Below are 24198 nucleotides of genomic sequence, written 5' to 3'. Positions count from 1 at the left end.
AGCCAAAAACTGGAATGTAACGGAGCAGAAGCTAGGGCCGTTTGCTCAAAGGCTTCCATGAAGATGTCCACAGCTACAGGGGAGAAGGAGAGAGAGGGGAACCCATTGCCACTCCATCTAACTGTTCGTAATATTTTCCCCATCAGGTGAAATACATAGATGACAGGCATAAGCGCACCAGATTGCAGATATCTGGTGGGATACGATCCTGTAGAATGCGCACAGTCTCCTCAATAGGTACATTAGTGAAGAGAGACTTGATGTCAAAACTGACCATAATGTCTGAGGGCAGTATTCGCTATTCCCTAATCAGTTGTATGAAGTGTGAAGAGTTTTTCATGTAGGAGTCTGTTTGTCCCACAAGACAGTGTAACTTAGGTGCCAGATGTTTCACAACGTAATACGTAGGTGAATCTATTCTGTTCACTATGGGCATCAGCGGATAACCCTCCTTATGGAGCTTAGGTACTCCGTGGATTCCAGGAGGAACAGGCACCTTGGTGATTAGTCTCTTGGCTGTGTCAGGATCAATTCTCGAGTCCTTTACGAGGGCCTTCGTATTTCTGCCTATCCTCGCTGTCGGGTCACTCCTTAGCCCTCTGTAAATGGGATCGCTTAGCAGTTCTTCCATCTTCTTCTCATATTCAGAAGTGTCCATCAGGACCGTAGTGTTTCCTTTGTCCGCATGTAGGACCACATTATCCTTGTTATTCTTGTGCTCCTTTATGGCCAGTCTTTCTTCACGTGTGATATTGGCTCTGGGTGGTTTTACTGTTTGTAAAATTCTTACAGTTTCCTGCCTTATCTTTTCTGCTTCGACACGTGGTACTTGGTGGAGTGACGCCTCCGCAGATTGAATGATCTCTTCTGTGGGAATCTTTGTGGGCATAATTGCGAAGTTTAATCCTTTGGACAGAACTGATGTCGCTGCCTCACTGATGGTCTGTGTCAATATGTTAACCACGGTACGAGCTGTATCCAGACTTGTTTCCAGTTAGCTCCTCAAATTTCTTTTTCTGTCGACTGCTGACCAGGTCCTCCTCCATTCAGGCCGGGTTGTGGGTTATTCGGTTGATGTTATCCCAGTCCTTCATTGATAACATAGTTGACAGCCATAAATGCATGCTGTACAGTTACCTGTTGTTGTAGTCTATGAAGCTCCATAGGTGTTGTATCCTCTCCCTTAATAATGCATGGCTGGCCCGATAGTAAATGGTTCTTGCTCTTCTCGTATCGATTTGTGGTCGTACCCTGATGAATTTCGGAATGACATGAAGATCTCGGCCCTTTTAAGGAATGCCAAATCATTCAGTAGTTTCACCTTCTTCTTCCTCAGCAGCTCCAGTTTTCATGTGTGTTGGTAGATTTCCTGCCCTTACAGGTCACTGATATAAGAATGTAGGCTTCTGCGGCTGGTGTCATAGTGATTAAAATCCTTCTGGGTATTATGCCACGTCATTGCTAAAAACTAACAACAATAATAATAAACTAAAACCGACGTTTCGGCCGAATTGCAATGGCCTTCCTCAGGGCACTACTGGTTTAGCATGGGGATAGGTGCTTCTATTTATCACAGACTATCGATGTCTGACTAGCCAACCATATTAGAGGGCCAATTAAAAGTTTTACAACAGTGACGTCTTCGCAATATCCTTTCTTTCAGGAGTGCTAGTTCTGCAAGGTTCGCAGGAGAGCTTCTGTAAAGTTTGGAATGTAGGAGACAAGGTACTGGTGAAAGTAAAGCTGTGAGGACGGGGTGTGAGTCGTGCTTGGGTAGCTCAGTTGGTAGAGCACTTGCCCGTGAAAGGCGAAGGTCCCGAGTTTGAGTCTCAATCTGGCACACAGTTTTAATCTGGCAGGAAGTTTCAACAGACATATTACTTGATCCAGTGGCCATGCAAATACATTGCCAACAATTTTAATGATGTTAGCCACATTTGGGCATTGAAATGAATCAATGGTAGCAGGTGGTTTGAGTCCTGGTCTGGCACAAATTTTCACTTGTTACCATTGATTTATTTCACCACCTAAAAGCAGTAAACATAAAAAAAAACCATTGACAATGTATTAAATTTTTGCTGCTTCTAAAATCATTGGGAACGAACAATTGTGTTTCCCAGGCTGGCTATACAAATCATGTTTTTCGAATTATTCGGTCTTATTATAATTGATGTCTGCACTATATTAGCAAAATTGATAATTCCAATAACAAGATCAGTATGTTGAATATCACTAGACAAATCCAACAGATACAAACACACACAGTAGTTGTGCCCTTGAGAGTCTTGAGTTTCTTAGGTCTTTCCCTTTGAAGGGAATATGCTATTTTGAAATATAATGTCAATAAACTTCCTCTACACTCTAAGCACTCCATCTGGGTACTCCGTGTGCTGGCCGCATGACACACACACACACACACACACACACACACACACACACACACACACACACACACACACACACACAGCAGGGGGGAGGGGGAAAGACTGAGGAGGGTAGGGGGGTGGAGAGGGGGGGGGGGAAGAGACAGCTGCTTTACCTTCCTTATCAGATCATCCCCTTTATCGTAGAAATTTGTGAAAGAATCAGTCCGTGCAAGTATTTCTTGATTGTACTCCTCATGCCTGTTAATGAGGGCTTCAGCACCTGCAACATCTTGAGCCAGTTCTGGAGCTGTAAGCTTAGCAATCATCTCATTAATCCATGCCCTAAAAACAAAATTAAGTGCATTAACAGTGTGTTATACTCTTTTATAATTTTTAATAAAATTATTAAGTTTGTTACCTACGACATCATGAAGTATTACACCACAATAATCTTAAAATGTATAATATTATACAATCAAAAATTGAATGAACGTTTCTGTATATACAACTGAACGTTGCCTAAAACTGCCCTGAATATAGTAAAGCTTCCCCTAAACTCAGTACTATGTAAATCTAAATATTATAGAAAATCTCAAATATAGTTACATTAGATCTCGATATTCATCAAAGTAAGCCTGAAGTTCTGCTGCCTGGTGCAATTTGTCCTTCCTCTGAGCAGCCTTTTCCAGCAAGTCATTCCATGCCTCTAAGGTATCTTCATGTTTCACTTCAATGTGATCCCTGGCATCAGGGAACAAATCTGCAAGTCTGCTAGCTTCCTCGCCCACCATTTCAACCTAGAAATATTAACACAAATATGGCATACCTCAGATAGAAATAATAATAATCATCAGCATCAGGCACTAATGATAGGCATATTGATGGACAGAAAGAAGGAGAGAGTGATGAGGAAGGGACAAAAGAGGAAGAAGGGGGGGGGGGCAAAAAGATTAAAGAATTAATGGCTAGATTGAAGACGTGAGTGAGAGAACAGAGAATGGCTGAGAGAGGAGTAAGGAAGGGGAGTAAAGAAGAGAGAGAGAGAGAGAGAGAGAGAGAGAGAGAGAGAGAGATACCTGCTCTTTCACAGCTGCCAAATCCGTCTCAAATCCCTGATGCTTGCGAACCAGAACCTGGATGGTTTCAAGATCTTGCCCATAGCTTTCTGTTGATAAATTTGCTTCCTTTTCTTGGATCCATGCAATAGTTTCATCAGCAGTACGATCAAAAACATGTACTTGCTTTGCTCCAGCTAAGGCCTAAGAAAATAAAATTAATTTTCCATTATTTTAACACAAACACCAGTACTAATAATGAACATGAGATACTGTTGTTAATTAGTCATGCAATTTTTAAAGTGGGCACATTTACTGTAGTTGTCTTATTAATTTAAAGATAATTAAATAATAGCAATTACCTCCTGACGTGCATGGGCCAGCTCCTTTAAGTCTTCCCACTGCTGCTGGGTGTCATCAAGTTTAACACGGATACGTTCTGCCTCTGCATTTTCCTCAGTGATAAGAGCTCTGCCAGTATCTAAGCAGGAAATAACACGATTTTCACTGGCAGCTAATCCAGAAAGGAAGGATTCAAAAGTCTGAATAAGTAGTTCAACGTGTTCCACATCACGACCATAATCCTCAGATGCAGCCAGAACTGTCTGGTCACCTATCCATTCTGATACCTCATCAGCTTCACGAAGAAATCTGAAAAACTTCTGCGACTCTTGTAATCGCATCATACGCTGCTCACATAATTGTTGGAGCTCTTTGAACTGTGCTTCAATCTCGGCCTATATAAACAAGAGGAAGAAGAAGAAGAAGAAAATTATTAGGGCACTCTGGTTTGGCTTTGCAGATCACACACATATATTCAGTTATACTCCAAAACATTACACGAGCAAGAGTTTCATTTGTGTCTAATTTTTATTTTTATAACATATGTAAGTAAATGTGCACATAGGGCATCATAATACAATTTCTATTGTTCTGTAGTCTCTGTAGTGGGTATTCACACAGTAAACATTGTGGAAAATGTGAAATCCACAACAAAATGGTCCAAATGAATCCAAACCAGCAGCATCCTGTTTTGTCTGACCAGAAAGGTTAGCATTACATCAAGTTGTGTTACTGAAGAGTTGTCCAAACGTATACACAGAGGTGTCAGAATGCTTTGCTAGTATCAAAGGATGCAATATCTTAATGTGAGGGAATTCCAGTTGTAGAGAATTACTGATGTCCAGGGCATACTGTTACTTTTCAGTTCACACATACTGCTAGGACAATGATGCACTTTTTGAGTCGGTGCTAGAGAGTTACACACAGGCCATGGAGTGTGACTACTGCACAGGATGTCAGGCACCTTGCCTATGTAGCTGTAAGAACTGTAATATTCCACCTACAGCATTAACTTCACAGTGAAGCACTGCATGACTGTGGATTGCCTATGACAATGGTTTGACACTGCTCTGAGATGGACTGAATGCATGCCACTGCATCAGTTTCCATTGTCCAGAAACCTACACACATCTCTGACTGCAATGGACAGAAAAAGAAAACTGACACACTGAGTGACAAAATATAAAGATTTTATATGAATCTTGCTTCAGTTATCTTACAGTGGTGTCTGCAGGGGTACTGGAAGCTATTGTGGTGATCTCATTCAGGCAGTTTGCATTGTTGAGCAGCAAAGTTGACAAAGCCAAATGTGAAGATTTGGGTTGCCGTTAAGTAGAACATACGATCATGAGTCTTACATAATGAGGGCAGTGCCCAAGGCAATGCCTATCTTCAGGTAATTCAACATGTCATATTTCTGTGGAACAATACCTGGCCGCACATGACAAGGAATGCACGAGCTTTTGTTAAAGTATGACTATTGCTATTGTTTTCCTGCCTGAAAATTCACCTGCCATATTTTCCTATGAACATATCTGGAGGATTTGGTTGATTGGTAACTTTGTCACTATGGTTACCACCAACTTAAGTGCTTCTTAGATTTGCACACATATTTTGTGGAGAGCGGGGGTGGTGAGGAGGGTGACAGGATTCCCCAGGAACATATCCAGAACCTTCGATTTCAAAACATGACATTTAGAGGCTCAGAATTCAGTGTGGTGTGAAAACCTCTCAGATTCAGTGAAGTAAAAAATCATTTACATTTTTGTAATTCTCATAATTTGTGTATCATCATGTACATAGAGAGAGAGAGAGCAAAGTGATCCTACATGGGTTCCATTTTTACTGATCGACACAACCCTAAAAAATACTGTTATACATGTTTAAGAATCAATAGTGAAGCTCAGATGGGGATTTAACAAAACCCATTACTATATGAGAAATTGTCCTACAAACCAGGAATTTAATGTAATGGCAACAGTAATACTGCACACAGTTCATATGCAGTTACGTAAATGTACAACAGGATGCAAAGAATTACTTGCTGAAGATGGGGGGGGGGGGGGGGGGGGAAATGGCATTCAATGCAATATACACGATGGGGCTACTGAAATAAAATGTCTAGGCTCAGCAATATTCACACACGTACATGTAACTACCCCTCCCCAGAGAAGAGGGGTTTAAGGCACTAATACTTACTTGTTTTTCCTTGATATTCTGACTATCAAAGTGTCCCCTTTCTACTAATCCTTTTGCTAATTTAGAAAGACGTATAATATTGTTTTCAAATGACTTAAGATCACGCTCAAGACCTTCCAGCTTCTTCATCAGCGACTGCACTGAATCCTCGTCTTTTCCAGAATCTGTAGATGTTGCAAAGGGTTTCTTTTCTCTAAGCCATGTTTCTGCCTCATTAGCCTCTGCATAAAACTGAAAACAAAGTTACAATATGTCAGGTAATGTACTTTTCCTACTCTAGGTTTACAGTGTTATTCAGATTGCTGCAATAGTATATACCATTTGCGATTCAACTGCATCCAATAGTCTCAGCCTTCTCACACTTGCCAAATCTCTCAAATGAGCAAACCGTTCAACAAGTTCTGAGCTGCAGTTCTCTATTCTTGCTGAGGCAAAGTGGCCACTGCGAATCATTTGTTGTGCTCTACTGGAAAGACTAGCAACAACAGGCTCTCTTGTAGCAAGTTCAGCCTCCAGTGCCTATAAAAACAAAAACAAATGATAATACTCTTAACTATTTACCCAAGATCAGATTTAATTGAACTATCATCTAACAGTCACACAACAGTAAAAATACTTTCCTTCATTTGGCAGCAGTAATCAAATGTATACCTCTTGCATTTGTGATTGGCAATTTATGTGGGTTCAACATTTACATGAATTTTTGGGTCCATTCATAACACATCAGTTAGAGTTGGAAGTTTATGCTATGTATCATCATAAGCCACCTCTTCCAGGTCATCAACTGATGACAACACAACAGCCATAGATTGTTGCAAGCATCTGTTTCACCATTAAACCACCCTCTCTGGCCCCCATGCATTGTTACAGCCACTATTCAGCAACCAGGTGTTATCAAAATCCGGTATGCCATTTCAGCATTATGAGAGTGTGTCTGCAACACCTGTGGCATCCAGATGAACACTACGTCAGGGTGCATACACATATGCACCCTGCCAGTGAAGGGCAATGAATCTGTGACCATTGTGAAGCAGGCCACTGTCATGTGGTTTAGAGCAGAATTGTCCCTCAATACCCATAAGCTGGTGCAGCCATAGTCAGCATCATACAATTGAATAACTTGCCATATATTTCTGCACCTAACACAAATAGAGCTGAGTGTTAAGAAAGAATGCTATTAGCCACCGCCCATTTAGCGACTACTGTCACCAGACACCGCCAGCTGGATTCCAGTTCATGTATTGGATTACACTGCCTTTGTTACAAGCCACTGCCTGCCAAGAAAGAATGCTCCGCTCTTTGCCACACTATGCTGCCTAAAGATTGGGTCAGGATCCTGACATCAGATAGCATACACCCAAGGAACGAGAGTTCAGTGGAGCAAACTTCAGCCCCCACCCCCTGCCTGCTGGACGTGGGTCTGGAGTATGGCTGCACTCTGTACAAGAGTCCCAACTAGTGAAAGGGCACATTCAGGATGAGAAGATTGAAACAGCCACCCTGACAAGTCCACACCTGATTCTCCATACTCCAATTGGGTTAACACTACATAATGCTGCAAATATAATTAAAAGTGTAACTATGGTGCTGCCATCCATGGAGTTTAAATATGAATAATCACATGTGATTTTTAATATGTTTATCTGTGTTTGTGAGTGAATAAGTATTCAAAGCCAATGTAATTAACATGTGCCAATACTTCTCCTCCATACCAAGGATATTGTGTTGGCCTAATTAGTTAAGACTTAATGGTAACTCTCTTTAGGGTAGAACTCAGTCTATTACCTGTATCGACTCATGTTTAAGTCATATGATATGTCTGGTCACAGGCCAGTCAAATAACAAACATTTCCTGGAGGGTTCAAAATCTAGAAACTACAAAATTGTCTTAATATCTCAGATATGGTCCTGTATGAGTTCCCTCTCTTCCAAACAGTGAAAATTCATCTGTGGTCATTTTATTGTGATCCTGAAAGTAGTCATGTCCGCCTATGAATGGCTCCTCAATAACCTTCTCAAGGAGGCATGTCACAGAGTTTATGCTATGTGGTTTTAGAGATTACTTGATGTATACAACTTTGCATACAGTTTTTCAGAATAAATTACATTAGTTTTTGGAAAATAAGGGATTCGTACAACTTTCTCTGCCAGTGTTATATAAAAGGGCAGTCCATTGTTGAAGTTGTCATTTGTACTTGGGTGAATCATGTGAAAATGTTTCTGATGTGATTATGGCAGCACAATGGGAAGTAACAGGTTCTGAATGTGGAATGGTAGTTGAAGCTAGATGCATGGGTCACTTAATTTTGGACATTGTTAGGAAATTCAATATTCTGAGCTCCACACTGGTGGTTCAAATGGCTCTGAGCACTATGGGACTTAATATCTGAGGTCATCAGTCCCCTAGAACTTAGAACTACTTAAACCTAACTAACCTAAGGACAGCACACACATCCACGCCTGAGGCAGGATTCAAACCTGCGAGCGTAGCAGCCGCGTGGTTCCGGGCTGAAGCACCTAGAAATGCTCGGCCACCGTAGCCGGCTGCTTCACACTGTCAACAGTGTGCAAAGAACATCAAATTTCAGGCATTACCTCTAGCCATGGACAACACAGTGGTTGAGACCTTCACTTAACGACAGAGAACAGTGGTGTTCGCGTAAAGCCATCAGTGTCAACAAACAGGCAACACAGTGTGAAATAAGCAGCAGACAACCGACATGTGTGGCTTTGCTAACAACATGACACTGCCTGCAGTGCCTCTCCTAGGCTCGTAAATATATCAGATGAACCCTAGATGACTGGAAAACTGTGGCCTGGTCATATGAAGCCTGATTTCAGTTGGTAAGAGCTGATGGTAGGGCTCACGTGTGGTGCAGAGCCCATGATGCCATGGACATGTTCTCAACAAGGCACTGAGCAAGCTGAAGGTGGCTCCCTAAAGGTGTGGGCTGTGTTTACATGGACAATTCAAAAAAAATGGTTCAAATGGCTCTGAGCACTATGGGACTCAACGTCTTAGGTCATAAGTCCCCTAGAACTTAGAACTACTTAAACCTAACTAACCTAAGGACATCACACACACCCATGCCCGAAGCAGGATTCGAACCTGCGACCGTAGCAGTCCCGCGGTTCCGGACTGCAGCGCCAGAACCGCTAGACCACCACGGCCGGCACATGGACAATTCATGTGAATGATTTGGCTACCCAAATTGCCCAAAATAAACCCCATTGAACATTTACGGACATAATCAAGAGATCAGTTCGTGCAAAACATCCTGCACAAGCAACACTTTCGCAGTAATGGACAGCTGTAGAGGTTGCATGGCTCAATATTTCTACAGGGGACTTGCAATGAGTTTTTCAGTCCATACCACATCGAGCTGCTCCACTACACTGGGAAAAAGGTGGTTCAACACAATATAGGAGGTATCCCATGAATTTTGTCACCTCGGTGCAAATACTTTGTATTCTGCATTTGGTAGTGCTCCAGAATCTAAGAACACACTGTGAGAATGTTCCAAGCTATTTTAATTAAAGAAAAGAAGGATTTTACTTTATTTTCAAATTCTAGGACTACATTTCAAAATTACTTTGCATTACAATAGATGACTAATACACTACAGTAAAAAAGCACAATAGGCGTTTTATACCAAATTCATATAACCATAACCATTTTAAAGATAATGAAGAACCAACAGAGGACTAGCCTAATCAAAAACTTGTTCAAGTAGAGCCATATCTTCCCTGTTGCTATCTTTAATTGTGCGAAATATCCGTAACTGGTGTTTGATATGAGTCTCAATAGATTGCAAAGGCCATTAGAAACATGGATTAAAATGAATATAAAGGTCACTTTTATGTAAGCGCACTTGCAGAAAATAAAAAAACTTTCACATCAGTCCTAAGTACTGCAAATGTCTCACCTGATGCTTTTTCTGAAGGCTTTGAACTGCTATCAGACTGTTTCCCAAATCCGTAGATGCAGCCAATGGCTCTTTTTCTGCTATCCATTGCAGTTCATCTTCTGCATCTCTTAGGAATTGCTGCAGGAGTAACGCATCTTCCAAATTCTCTCTCCTTATTTGCATTGGCTCTTGAAGGGAATGATACCTAGACATCACGACATTTCCTTGTTAATTTTCGTTGTCATAAATAAGAACAAAAGCAAAACCTGAATAATAGCCCCTAATATATTATAACAAATAATTTGCAAAATTTACCTCTTAATAACAGCAGTTGCATGTTCTTGGATTTCATCACACATGAAATGGTTGGAGCGTTTAAAGGCAGCAGCCTGATCCTTCACTTGTTCCACTGTCTCAGCATGGCTATGCACATCATTTTCCAACAGTGAATGTCTCTTTAATAGATGAGTGACACTTGCCAAGTCTCTTCCATGGTCCTCTGATTGTAGCTGCAATTCAACTTCATCCATCCAAGTGTCTAATTCATCTAAAGTGCGGCCAAACAATAAAGCCTGTAAAAGAGAAAGAAGTATTCTAAAAATGCGCTAGTATAAATATGAGGAAAATGGAAATGAAGGTAAAAGGAATTACCTTTTGGTATTTTTTCGACTTATTACAATAACAATACATGACTAAGATCCAACTGTCACACAGTTTGTAATCAGACTTGAAATTTTTGAAGATTACCTGGTAGGCATCATTCAGTCTCTCCCTCTTGAGGTGTGACTTTTCTTGCAGCTGCCTCCATGCAGTATCTAACTCATCAAGTCTGGTTCTAATCTCCATGCTTGCAAAGTGCCCTGCACCAATTAGTGTCTCTCCTTCGTCAGACACAGCAGCTACACGACCGCGATTTGCAGAGAGCTCAGACTCAAAGGCTGCGTGTTTCTGTATCTTGCTCTGAAGATTTGACTGATCACGGTAGTTTTCATCACTAGCTGTTTGCATTTTCTGATGGATCCACCCTTCCACCTGAGAAAGAAGGTGAAAAAAATATTATGGAAAATTTGTCTGGATCCCACACATTAAAAGAACTATCAGTATCTGTCTCAGTTATGGTATAAGATCAGATAAATAAAGTGTTAAGAAAATTTGCTCGATTGTTGTCTGTGTTATAATGCAATAAAAGGTTAAAGCAAAAATTACCATCCTGATCATTTGGTAGTTAGTGTCCTAACAAACTATTCAAAGACTGCATAGAATATGCACCAGACATAACAAAATGTTTAAGTCATTATTTTACAGAGATACAGTGATCCTTTGTCAAACGGAAGATTTAAAACATGAATACTGCAATTGTTCTGACTACAACAATTAGTGCATTTCAAGTTTTATATATATTGCTCTTTTAAGTGGTCATATTGCCAGCATTAAGTTCAAATGAATTGGCTTCAATTTCACGCCATCATAAAATTTTATGTTTTGAGTGGTTTACTTGCTATCACAAATTCATTTAAAATTTCCTTCATTTTCAATGTTTTAAATATGGACAAATGAATCCAAACTTCTCTTGAATGTAATCCAGTATTTTTTTTTATTTTTATTTATTTATTTTTTTTTTTTGGGGGGGGGGGGGGTTTAAGGGCACTCAACTACTGAGGTCATTAGCTCCCAGTCACAATTGTTAGAGCACATAGAATCCAGTAAAACTCAACGAGGCGGGGGGGGGGGGGGGGGGGGGGGGGACACCAGAAAGTTCTTACAAAGATGCAGATAAAATAAGTGAAGGAGTTAGATGTCTTTGGACAAGCCAGTCAAAGTAATGAAACAAAGAACAAGAGCAGCTGCTCGAGCGTCATCAGCTAAAATATCCTGTAAAGTAGATGGCAGAGACAGGACAACACGAGATTGACTAAAACGGGGACACGACAATAAAACATGGCGCACTGTTAATGCATGACCACAAGGGCACTGCGGGGCTGGGTCACCGGAGAGCAGGTAGCGGTGGCTAAACCGGCAATGCCCAATCCGCAACCTGGTCAGAAGGACCTCTTCTCGCCGAGATGGTCGGGAGGAGGTTGTCCAAGCAGTTGGGAACGGTTTTACTGCCCGGAGCTTGTTTCCTTGAAGTGATGACCAAGTATCCCACCACAAAGACACAAGCCTCTTACAAACAACCCCACTAACGTCAGATGACGGGACACAATGGGAGGCTGGCCGAGGCAGGAGGACTGTAGCCTTGGCTGCAGCATCAGCAGCCTTATTCCCAGGCTCTCGTACATGGCTGGGAACCCACAGAAAGCTGACAGGAGAGCCACCCTCAGCGAAAGAATGGAGGGACTGCTGGATCCGTTGCACCAAGGGATGGACCGGATATGGAGCTCCAAGGCTCTGAAGAGCACTGAGTGAATCAGAGCAGAGTACATACAATGAATGGTGGTGGCGGCGGGCATACTAAACGGCCTGATGGAGAGCAAAAAGCTCGGCCGTAAAGCTGGAACACTGCTAGAGTTGCCGGTATGTAAAGGTGGCGGCCCCGACGACAAACGCACAGCCGACACCATCGTCAGTTTTGGAGCCATCAGTGTAAATAAAGGTGTGACTGGCAATTCGCGCACAAAGTTCGACAAACCGTGAGAAATACACCGCAGCCGGAGTACCCTCCTTCGGGAGCGAGCTGAGGTCAAGATATATATGAACCGGAGCCTGGAGCCACGGTGGTGTCGGGCTCTCACCCTCTCTGAAGGTGGTAGGGAGGGCAAAATCCAATTGTCGAAGCAGGCGACGAAAGCGGACTCCAGGGGGCAGCAGGGAAGACACATACAACCCATACTGACGGTCGAGAGAATCGGCTAAGAAGGACTGATAAGAGGGGTGGTCGGGCATTGACATCAGCCGGCAGGCATACCGACAAAGCAGTACGTCGCGCCGGTAGGTCAATGGTAATTCGGCAGCTTCAGCATAAAGACTCTTGACGGGACTAGTGTAGAATGCTCCGGTCGCAAGACGTAACCCCCAATGGTGGATGGAGTTGAGACGGCGTAAGAAGGATGGCCGAGCAGACGAGTAGACGAGGGTCCCATAATCCAGCTTTGATCAGACTATGGACCGATACAAGCGAAGCAGGACAGTGCGATCCGCTCCCCAAGATGAACCACTAAGAACTCTGAGGACATTAAGGGAACGTGTACAACGGGCAGCCAAATAAGAGACCAACAAAGTTTCCTGTCCAGTGTGAGCCCTAGAAACTTAGTTGTTTCCACGAATGGGAGAACAACGGGACCGAGATGTAAGGATGGTGGAAGGAACGCTTTATATCGCCAAAAGTTGATGCAAACCGTCTTCTCTTCAGAGAACCGGAAGCCATTGGCCACACTCCATGAGTATAGGCTGTCTAGACAACGCTGAAGGCAGCGGTCCAGGAGGCATGTTCTCTTGGCACTGCAGTAGATCGCGAAGTCATCGACACAAAAAGAGCCTGAGACATTAGGTGGAATGCAATCCATAATTGGATTGATCGCTATGGCAAAAAGGGCTACGGTCAAGACGGAGCCCTGAGGCACTCCGTTCTCCTGGAGGAAGACATCGGACAATACGGAACCCACACGTACCTTAAACTTTCGATCTGTTAAAAAGGAATTAATAAAAAGGGGCAGGCGACCGCGTAGACCCCACCTGTGCATAGTGCGGAGGATACCTCCTCTCCAACAGGTATCATAAGCCTTCTCCAAATTGATGAACACGGCTACCGTTTGGCGCTTTCGCAAAAAGTTTTTCATGATGAATGTCGACAAGGTCACAAGGTGGTCAACAGTGGAGCAGCGGCGACGAAAGCCGCATTGAACATTGGTAAGTAGCCATCGAGATTCAAGAATCCAAACTAACCGAGCGTTAACCATGCACTCCATCACCTTACAGGCACAGCTTGTAAGAGAAATGGGGCGGTAACTAGAAAGAAGGTGTCTATCCTTCCCGGGTTTGGGTATAGGAACAACGACGGCGTCACGCCAACGCATGGGGACTTGACCTTCAGTCCAGACGCGATTGTAGGTACGAAGAAGGAAGCTTTTGCCTGCCGGAGAAAGGTGGGCCAGCATCTGAACGAGAATGGCATCCGGCCCCAGAGCAGAGGACTGGGACAGTGAAAGTGCACGTTCGAGTTCCCGCATAGTAAAGGGGGCATTATAATTTTCCAGATTCAGCGAGTGGAAGGAAGGTCGCCGAGCCTCTTCTGCTTCTTTCCTGGGAAGGAAGGCAGGGTGGTAATGGGCGGAGCTTGAAACCTCCGTGAAAAAGCGGCTGACGGCGTTGGAGACATCCACAGGATTAACAAGGACCTCATTACCTGAAGTCAGGCCAGGTACCGAGGAGTGGGCCTTAATGCCCGACAGCCGGCGCAGGCCACCCCAGACGACAGAAGAGGGAGTAAAACTGTTAAAGGAGCTGGTGAAAGAGGCCCAACAAGCTTTTTTGCTGTCTTTGACGACTCTACGGCATTGCGCTTGGAGTCGTTTGTATTCAATACAATTCGCCAACGTAGGATGGCGGCGAAAGGTGCGTAAAGCACATCGTCGAGCACGGATAGCGTCTCTACAAGCCTCATTCCACCAGGGGACGGAAACGCGACGTGAAGAAGAGGTAGTACGAGGAATGGAACGTTCGGCAGCATTGATGATAACAGCCGTGAGGTATTCAACCTGACTGTCACAACTGAGAAAATCGTGGTCCGGAAAGGTCGCCAGGGAGGAGTAAAGTCCCCAGTCAGCTTTCGGTATGTTCCAGCTCGAAGGACGTGGGGATGGGGTGTGGTGCAGGAGACGAACGACACAGGGGAAGTGGTCGCTCGAATAGGTGTCAGAAAGGACATACCACTCGAACCGACGGGCAAGAGTGGTAGAACAGATCGAGAGGTCCAAGTGGGAGTAGGTATCAGTAGAGTCCGAGAGGAAAGTCGGGGCGCCAGTATTGAGGCAGACAAGATTGATATGGTTGAAGACATCCGCCAAGAGGGAGCCTCTCTGACAGGATGTAGGAGAGCCCCAAAGGGGATGATGGGCATTGAAGTCGCCAAACAATAAAAACGGCGGAGGAAGCTGAACAATCAGGTGCATCATGTCAGCCCGACTAACTGCGGATGACGATTGAGTGTAGACGGTACAAACGGAAAAAGTAAAGGCAGAAAGAGTAATACAGACAGCTATTGCTTGGAGTGGGGTGGTCAATGGGATGGGATGGTAATAGACATTGTCCCGAACGAGCAACATGACCCCACCATGAGCTGGAATACCGTCCACAGGGGTGAGGTCAGACCGCTCCGAGGTATAGTGGGTAAAAGCAATATGGTCAGTTGGGCGCAACTTGGTTTCCTGGAGACCAAGGACGAGCGGACAGTGCAGGCGGAGGAGCAGTTGTAATTCCTCCAGATTAGATCGAATACCTCTTATGTTCCAATGTAACAAAGCCATTGCTAGTCAGAAAAAAGGGGGAACGAAACGGGTGAAGAGCTGGTCACCTCGACAGCCGCGGAGGGCCAGGTTTCGAGGGAACAACGCCACAACCGGCGGGAGGCGGATCCTGTTCCATCGAGTCGTCGCCAGCTGCGGCCGCTTTCTCGGATTGCGTAGGAGGGGCAGCATCATTCGCCGACGAGAGGCCAGCTGAGCGCCTGGCAGCAGAGCATCCCGGCGAAACTGAGGACGGCCAGGAGCAGCGACTCACGGATGGAGCGTCAGACGAAACACGCCGGGGTGGAGAGGGGGAGTAAGACTTCTTCTTGGAGGCCTTCTGGGAAGTCCGATGAGGCACGGGGATGGTGGGCTGGACCCGAAGAAGGTCCTCAAGCGCGGGGTCTGTTTTGGAACGCCGGGGTCCGGAACGTTTCCCTGATGGACACCTGAGAAGAGGATCGCTTCTCAGGCGGCGGAGGGGGAGGAGGAAGAGGAGGAGGAGGAAGGGTGGCCCCTGGGGCAGAGGGGGCAGGGGCCGCGAGGGAGGAGGATTTGGAAGGGAGGGATTTGGGAGGCGGAGGCGTAGACCCCAGATGGGGTGAGGAGGTGGAGGGGGGACAGGATAGGGGTGAGGATACTGTGGAAGGAGTGGACACGACTGAGGCAAACGAAGTTGTCAACGTCACGGGATGGAGGCGGTCATACTTCTCCCTGGCCTCAGAATAAGAGAGGCGATCCAAAGTTTTTAATTCTTGAATCTTCTTCTCCTTCTGATACGCGGGGAAGTCTAAAGATCTAGGCGAGTGGATGCCAGGACAAATGACGCACCGAGGTGGTGGGGTGCATGTATGTTCCTCATGAAGAGGACGTCCACAATCGCCACAAAGGGGCTCAGCCTCACACCATGACGACATGTGCCCAAAGCGCAAACACCGAAAGCAGCGCATAGGAGGCGGGACGTAAGGTCGCACGTCGCACCGGTAGCACATCACCTTTACCTTCTCCGGGAGAATGTCCCCCTCGAAGGCGAGGATAAAGGCCCCGGTGTCGATGCGACGGTCTTTTGGGCCACGCTGGACTCGCCGGACGAAATGCACGCCTCGGCGCTCCAGGTTGGCCCTGAGCTCCTCATCAGATTGCAGCAGGAGGTCCCGATGAAAAATAACCCCCTGCGTCCTATTCAGTGCCAGATGCGGGACAATGGACACTGGGATGTCCCCTTGTCGGTTGCACGCCTGGAGCACCGCCAACTGAGTGGCGGAGGTGGTCTTTATAAGAACGGACCCCAAACGCATTTTACTGAGAGCCTCGGTTTCCCGGTAGATGTCCTCGATGTGCTGGACAAAGAACATGGGCTTGGAGGTGGCGAACGTCCCCCCATCGGTCCGACAACAGACTAAATAGCGGGGGAAGTACTTCGCCCCAAGCCGGCGGGCCTGTCCTTCCTCCCAGGGAGTGGCCAAGTGGGAAAGGGCAGGAGAACCAGAACCAAGAGACAGTATCTCTCTTTTTGAAAGACTCGGCCGCAGAGCGACCCGATACATGTTGACGTTCCATCTGCGAAACGTCCGCCCCGATACCACCCACTCCAACCTGGGGCTCTCCCCACGGGCGCCACCCAGCCTCAGCAAGGGCCACCTGGCAGGATGACCGTTGCCGGGAGTCCTGATGCCCTAAGGAGATGGGCATCTACTCCTTGGCCGACGTGGGGAGGGTGCAGCTCAGGTATCGGCAGTAGGATCCCTGTGTTGTCAGGGGGCTACAACCTAGAGGGTACATGACGACCCCACCACAACGGGCTGGCTACCATGCTGGATTTCGGGTGCCATGGAAAGTCCATCATGATCGTAGGTGCAGATGGGGACGCACTATGGGCGTAACTTGTGCAACCCATCAGGCGTTTAGGCCCAATTTGAGGAATAGTGGGTGTGGTTACAACGCCGTTACAATGCTGAGTGCCAAGGTCTTAGTGCACTGAGGACCAGTGAGACACCACGTAAGGCGTCCTTCCCCAAAAGGCTCGTACTTCTGTAGAATTTTGAAAAATGGAGGTCAAACCCCAAGGGGGACCATCACATGGAAGGCCGAAACGGTTGAAACTCCTTTTAGTCGCCTCTTATGACAGGCAGGAATACCTCGGGCCTATTCTTACCCCGGACCCGCAGGGGGGTAATCCAGTTGAAGGATATCACAAAACAATAATCACATATTGAAACATTGAGAAACTGACCGGTTGGGTGGTAAGTGAGTAATGGTGAACAAAACAGATAACACTAAAAGGCATATTGTAAGAAATAGTACAGTACATCTTACATTGACAATTAATTGCGATAAATGTTGGGGCAACATGTTCATCACAACTGTTGATGTTACCCAATAGAAAAAATTAAAATGGGAGTTCTGAGCAATATTTGAAGCATTTTACAAAGAATGTAAAAGACACTTTTTGCCAGTTTGTTATTGTTATAGAGATGTGTTCATCACTTCACAATATAAATGATACTGCAATCATGGCAGTGGCCCTGAACCAAACAAAGATGAAGTCCACTTCACCAGATGGAATGATTATGGTCAACGATTTTTGGATCGCAAATAGTATCTTGCTGACAACATTTTGAAGACCAAAACAACAACTGGTGAAAACTTCAAAAGTCTTCTGTACTAAGTGAAATATAAAATACAGAGGAGTGGGCCTAAGACTACAAAAGGATACACATTTTATCAAAACAATGAGAGGTGCTTCGATAACAGGATAGCCATACTGATTAAAATTATGAATTTTTGGATCAATCACCTCATTCCCCTGATTTTGTCCCTCTGATTTCCACCATTTCCTTCATATGTATCAGTCACTATTTATGTATCCATCCTCTGCTCCTGAGTGATTACCTCCTGTTATCCATTGTTTGTATTCCACATAGAATTTTCCAATGTTGTATGAACATCAAGAAATAAATATAAAAGGAATAGATAGGAAATTTAAACAGAAACAACTCAGATGCTGAATTTATTAATATTACCTCATACATATTGCGAAGAAACTGTTGCAGTTGTCGAGATTCCTGGAGTCTGCATCGCCTGTTTGCAGCACTTTCCCTGAGTCGATTCCAGCGTGTACACACAGCGCCGAGACGTTGCGAAACACCTGCACTATCATAGTGGTGTTCAGCAACTAGTTCATGTGCAAACCGCTCTAGTTCTTCAACACGGCCTGCTTGTGCTGCTAGCGTCTTTTCAAATGCTTCGTGTTTTCGCAACAGAGCTTCTACACTGGTCAGTGAATCCTGGAATAGAACATTGTTTATATACACACAAAAAGGAAACTGGGATGCCCCTTGTTATATAGAATTAAAATAATTAAATACAGAAAATAAAAAGTTTCTAGGCGTTAAAGAATTTTCACATTTCCTGAACCACTGGATGGACCAATAATCGAATAATAATTCTATCTTGTTAGAACTAATACAGTCTACTGTAAAAATGCATTTCACTTTTTCCCTTATATGTTCATAGTTCAACCTATAATGAGAGTTACGTGTAACACTAACAAATATAACAACCAATAGGCTATATCAAGTGTGACTTACGAACATGAGTGTAACCTAATGTTATGGCTAGATATAATACAAAGTGAATGAGTGCTCAGCTGCATAATTCATTGGACTCCAGAGTACTTTGAATTAGTTTCAACTTGCTGGTAAAGACAATGACAGAATGTTTACATGGTTGCCCACTTCCCACTGACATATATTATTCACAACTCATTAAACATCACACTTTATTTCCTTTATAGGAAATACTACCAGATGTTTGTCTTAGCTATATTGCTGTGATGAGATCTATATTTTTTTTTCCTGTCTAAAAACCAACTTCCAGTTTGCTTTACATTTTCTAAGATACTTTCAATTCTTTGTTGCTACGATTTTCAAATATTACACTAGACTGATGTCTACTATTAATACTCATTTTATATTTAATCAGTTTATATCACAAATACCTTATGATTAATTTAAAAGTAATTTATGTTTGTAGAGCATAACTGTAATGTGACAAACTGCATACCTGTATTTTTGTATCAGCAAGGCAACAGTATAAGTAATGACTCAAAATTTATTATATTTACAAACAAAAGGGAATGAATGGGGTCAAGCAGAAAATTTACATAAGACTGTCAAGTAACATGGCCCTACAAAGAGAGACAGGGAGAAAGAACGTACTCAGAGCTTCAAAACAAACCACAGCCAGTCCATGTAGTATTGCCACCTATTATCTTCATAAAAATTATAAAAAATTATTTTGTAGCCTGCAACCTCCATCCAGTGTCATGTTTATTCATGCCTTGAACTCATGAATGACACAGCTTTATTCCTATCATAGTCCACATCTTTACATAATTTATAACAATTCTCAAATGTTCAATTCATTACATACTACTTTCTTACCCCCAAGTCGTCATTGTTTAGGAATGCCTCTTTTGTGGCCAACCAGCTGTCCACTTGATCAGCCTGAGCACGGAACTGCTGCAGTTCAAGTGCTTGGTTCAGTTTCTGACGTCTGTCATCCCAAGCAGCTCCAAGAGTCCGACGTAATTCTTCCAAGTGTGCTAAACTATTCTCAACATCTGCTCCCAATGCTATGCCACTCTCTTTCAAAGCACGGAATGTTTCTTGGCGGCCATCTATTTCTGCCTGCAAAGTTAATAAAATGTGATCAGTGTCATTTAAATGGATGACTATCAACTCAAGAAAACAAAAGCAATGATTCTCACAGCAGACATTCGAGTAGAGTAACAGTTACATGTGTGTCTATTTTATCTTGTGGACAAATTCCTTGGTGTCAACTCAACTACATGCAGAGAGGCTAGCATATTCACCAGATATCCTATTACTGTCATTACTAGTTGAACCACTGTTTCTTTGTTAGAGGCCTTTGTTAGGCTGGCAAGGGCGATGGTGCCATACAACACTGCTGGTTGTATGGTGAAGATCCAGGAAGGAGGATGTGAGTTGCTGTGGCAACAGTAAGTGTAAAATTCTTAGAGTGTTTATTATCCATGAATATCAAAGCAACAAATAGTGATATCTCTGTTGCACTACAACCATGATTGTCAATGTATTGAAAAGTGAGGTCTAAAAGTTTCAACCTTAGTGAGACTAAGTCATATTGCTTTCAAATTTAACTAATTGTTTGTTTAATTACTGATTTAATTTTTTCTTAAAATGATTAAGATGAAATCTAAAAGGACAAACATCCCCCCATAAGATGTGGAAAAAACTGTAAATCGAATAGTCACGCTGACATAAACAAAGATGTTTTCTTAGTGTCATATTAAATAAGTAATCTTTGTTTTTCAATAATGATGTTGCACATACTGACCTAGTCCATTCCCAAAATGTTACATTTGTTTACTATGGAAAACAGTTTTCTACCAGTTGCAATTCTGGTATGATGTATAAATTTATGGTGCTAATTACTTTTCCATGGTTACCACTTGTATGGAGAACTGACTGGAGGGATTGCAAGATGAAGGATTAGATGCATGGCTGCTACTTACTGTCAGTGCCAAGCTGAGCATAGGTTCACACATGGCAGATAGGCACTGCATGGGCTTGTCGAAAGTAGCTACTAACAGAAGTAATTTTGTGTTGTGGATTTAACTCACAGCACACAGCTGGCTCCATGTGTTTTTGTACCATGGTTTCCAAGTGAAGTTCAGGGAAGTGAGATGCACTAGCAGAAAGAGTCCTGTGCATTGAATGTGATGAGACTCTCAACAAATCTGTATGTCTAAGTTTAACACCATAGTTCAAAAATGCTTTATGTAATGGTTGTTTAGAATAAAATTTATTAGAGCTCATAAGTTTAAGCTACAAAAATGATGGACACACCAAATTAGAGAGCTTGGCAAGGCACATCTAGGCATTTACGTGATGCATTTTGTATACATTAATTAAAAATGAATTATTGATGAATACAATACAGTCACACTTAACAGTTACGAAGCTAGAGCTTGTGAACATTTAGAAACACGCTGTACCTCAGTGTATTTAGGATAGTGATTTTAATTTATTCATTTATATTTTTACCAGTAATTAATTAATGTATCAGTTAACTGGCTGTCATTTGAATTTGATTAGTATTAAATCAAAATTAGCTTATTAGTTTTTCCAATATAAAAGGACATTTGCTACTCACTATATAGCAGATGCTGAGTCACAGATAGGCACAAGTGTGTGTGTGTGTGTGTGTGTGTGTGTGTGTGTGTGTGTGTGTGTGTGTGTGTGTGTATTTTTGACAAAGGCCTTGCTGGCTGAAGTAAACAAATTTGTATTAAGACCTTAATCAACATGCCAAAGCGATTCTGGCAATATAAATGAATATCATGTCACAAAAAGATTATAGGAGTTGGATGTGTGGACCAGTACCTAATGCAATGGTCCATTCAATGCAATGTCTACATCATTCTCCATGGCATTTCAGCTGCTCAGCTAGCAAGTGTGAGTTGTGTCCATTTTACTGCATCCAGCAGCTGTTGTAATTTCACATGCAGTTGAACTTAAAAATACATTTTGTGGATTTGGCAATTTGATTTTATGCTTGCATCTTGGGTTTAGAAAAATTGATTGTGGTCTGTGCAGCAGAGCTGGGCTTAGCCAAATTTTAGATGAGTAAGAGCTACTGCCAAGACATAGAATTACTCAGTGGATGGTTTAATATGTTCACTTTGGAGTGAGCGCTTGGTAGGTTTGAAGTACTGCACACTCTGGACATCTTGGTTTCTAGACTTTGACCACTGTTAAACTTGTCTTTGATGTGAACTGTATTAGAATTAATCCCATAATAAATGCAATAAAGTTCTCATTGTTAGTAAGTAGTTAGCTACTTAACTGTTTAGATGATACACAGATCATGTGAGTGATTTAAATATTTAAGTGATGTGGAATGTGTTAGTTTATAATATATGTAAACACGATTAGCTTTAACATTAACAATTTTTTTTCAGTCCTACTCATGCAACTACACTATAAAGCTTTTTAACACACTATCACCTATTAGATAAAATTTGTCTTCAGACCTGAAGAAGTTGTAAAGAAGAAAGGATTGTAGTTTAGATTTAAATTTTGCTTTGCTAGCTGTCAGAAATTTTATGTTCTTCAGCAAACGATCAAAACATTTTGTTGCTACATAATGGAATCCTTTTTGACCCAGTTATAACTTTAATGAAGGTGTAATAAAAGTCACTCTAGTTTCTAGTGTTGTAGGTATGGAAACCACCATTCTTCTCAAACTGTGATGGATTACTTATGACAAATTCCATCAGCAAATACATAGTTAAAATGTCCCACTCCTTGATGAGGTAACTAAAAGGTGACTGGATGAATACCAAATAATATTCTTACAGCCAGCTTTTGTGCAATCAATATTTTCTTTCAAAATGAGGAATTACCCTCGAAAATTATTCCATAAAACATTATTGAATGGAAATATGCAAAATACACTAGCAGGCTCATTTGTCTGATTCCAACATAAGCAGTTATACAAAAAACAAAAGTATGTGAACTGAAATGATTGAGCAGTTCAGTAATAGGCTTCTTTCAGCTTCAGTTTTCATCAATAACCACACCAAAAATATGGACTATGCTACCACATTTCCTGACTAATGTTCATGTGCAGTATTAATTGTCAATGTGACTATTTGTCATATAGAACTAAATATGGTGTGTATTTTCTCAAATTTTAGGGCAAGTCCATTTTCAGAAAATCATTTAATCACCCTTTGAAAATATCATTAAAAATTTCTTGTGTGTAGGTCTTTTTAATGAGATTTATTACAACACTAGTATTGTCTGAAGAAAGAACAAATTCTGTATGAAACTTCCTGGCAGATTAAAACTGTGTGCCCGACCAAGACTCGAACTCGGGACCTTTGCCTTTCGCGGGCAAGTGCTCTACCAACTGAGCTACCAAAGCACAACTCACGCCCGGTACTCACAGCTTTACTTCTGCCAGTATCTCATCTCCTACCTTCCAAACTTTACAGAAGCTCTCCTGTGAACTAGGAAGTTTCATATCAGTGCACACACTGCTGCAGAGTGAAAATCTCATTCTGGAAACATCCCCCAGGCTGTGGCTAAGCCATGTCTCCACAGTATCCTTTCTTTCAGGGGTGCTAGTTCTGCAAGGTTCGCAGGAGAGCTTCTGTAAAGTTTGGAAGGTAGGAGACGAGATACTGGCAGAAGTAAAGCTGTGAGTACCGGGTGTGAGTCGTGCTTCGGTAGCTGAGTTGGTAGAGCACTTGCCCGCGAAAGGCAAAGGTCCCGAGTTCGAGTCTCGGTCGGGCACACAGTTTTAATCTGCCAGGAAGTTTCATATCAGCGCACACTTCACTGCAGAGTGAAAATCTCATTCTGAAATATTGTATGATTAACGCTAAATGGAAGGTCATTCACATATATCAGCAATAGGAAGGCTCTGATTTTCCTGCAGTCACTAAAACTTTTCCTCCTTCCAACATTGTTTGGAAAGCTTTTTGTGTTGTGTTCATTCATTATGATTCAAATCAGTTGTTTGTAAAGCCAAGTTTTTCTATGAGAGTAACATGATCTACACAACCAGACAACTTGTAAAGTTCACAAAAATACCAACTGGTGCCATTTTATTATTTAAGGCTTGTAACACTTGGTGAGTGAATGAATAAATAAATAACAATCTCAGTTGAGCAACCCTTCTGGAATTTAAACTGTGACATGCTTACTAAATTGTTTCTACTCAAATGTGAGACTACTATTGAGTACATTAATTTTTTGAATATCTTGAAAAAAGACATCAATAAGGAAACTGGACAACAATAATAATTAAAGTTTTTCTTGTCATCTTTCTT

The 24198-nt window shown here is 42.8% G+C and overlaps 1 protein-coding gene across 1 annotated transcript in view; it reads right to left on the bottom strand.

Moving 5' to 3' along the window:
• LOC126248484 (spectrin beta chain, non-erythrocytic 1) overlaps positions 1-24198 on the bottom strand; it is a 294125-nt gene that overhangs the window by 46821 nt on the left and 223106 nt on the right. The window contains exons 45-55 of the mRNA XM_049949503.1: positions 19760-20005; positions 18338-18601; positions 10618-10902; positions 10186-10442; positions 9889-10075; positions 6281-6481; positions 5963-6193; positions 3784-4158; positions 3443-3625; positions 2973-3163; positions 2540-2708 (exon numbers count right to left, since the gene is read on the bottom strand). Of these exons, the coding sequence (XP_049805460.1) occupies positions 2540-2708; positions 2973-3163; positions 3443-3625; positions 3784-4158; positions 5963-6193; positions 6281-6481; positions 9889-10075; positions 10186-10442; positions 10618-10902; positions 18338-18601; positions 19760-20005 (2589 nt within the window). The remainder of the gene's footprint in view (positions 1-2539; positions 2709-2972; positions 3164-3442; positions 3626-3783; positions 4159-5962; positions 6194-6280; positions 6482-9888; positions 10076-10185; positions 10443-10617; positions 10903-18337; positions 18602-19759; positions 20006-24198) is intronic.

This window comes from Schistocerca nitens, chromosome 3 (assembly GCF_023898315.1).
Source record: "Schistocerca nitens isolate TAMUIC-IGC-003100 chromosome 3, iqSchNite1.1, whole genome shotgun sequence".
NCBI lineage: Eukaryota > Metazoa > Arthropoda > Insecta > Orthoptera > Acrididae > Schistocerca > Schistocerca nitens.
Note: the sequence above shows the minus strand (reverse complement) of the source record. Positions and strands in the feature narration are given on the sequence as shown.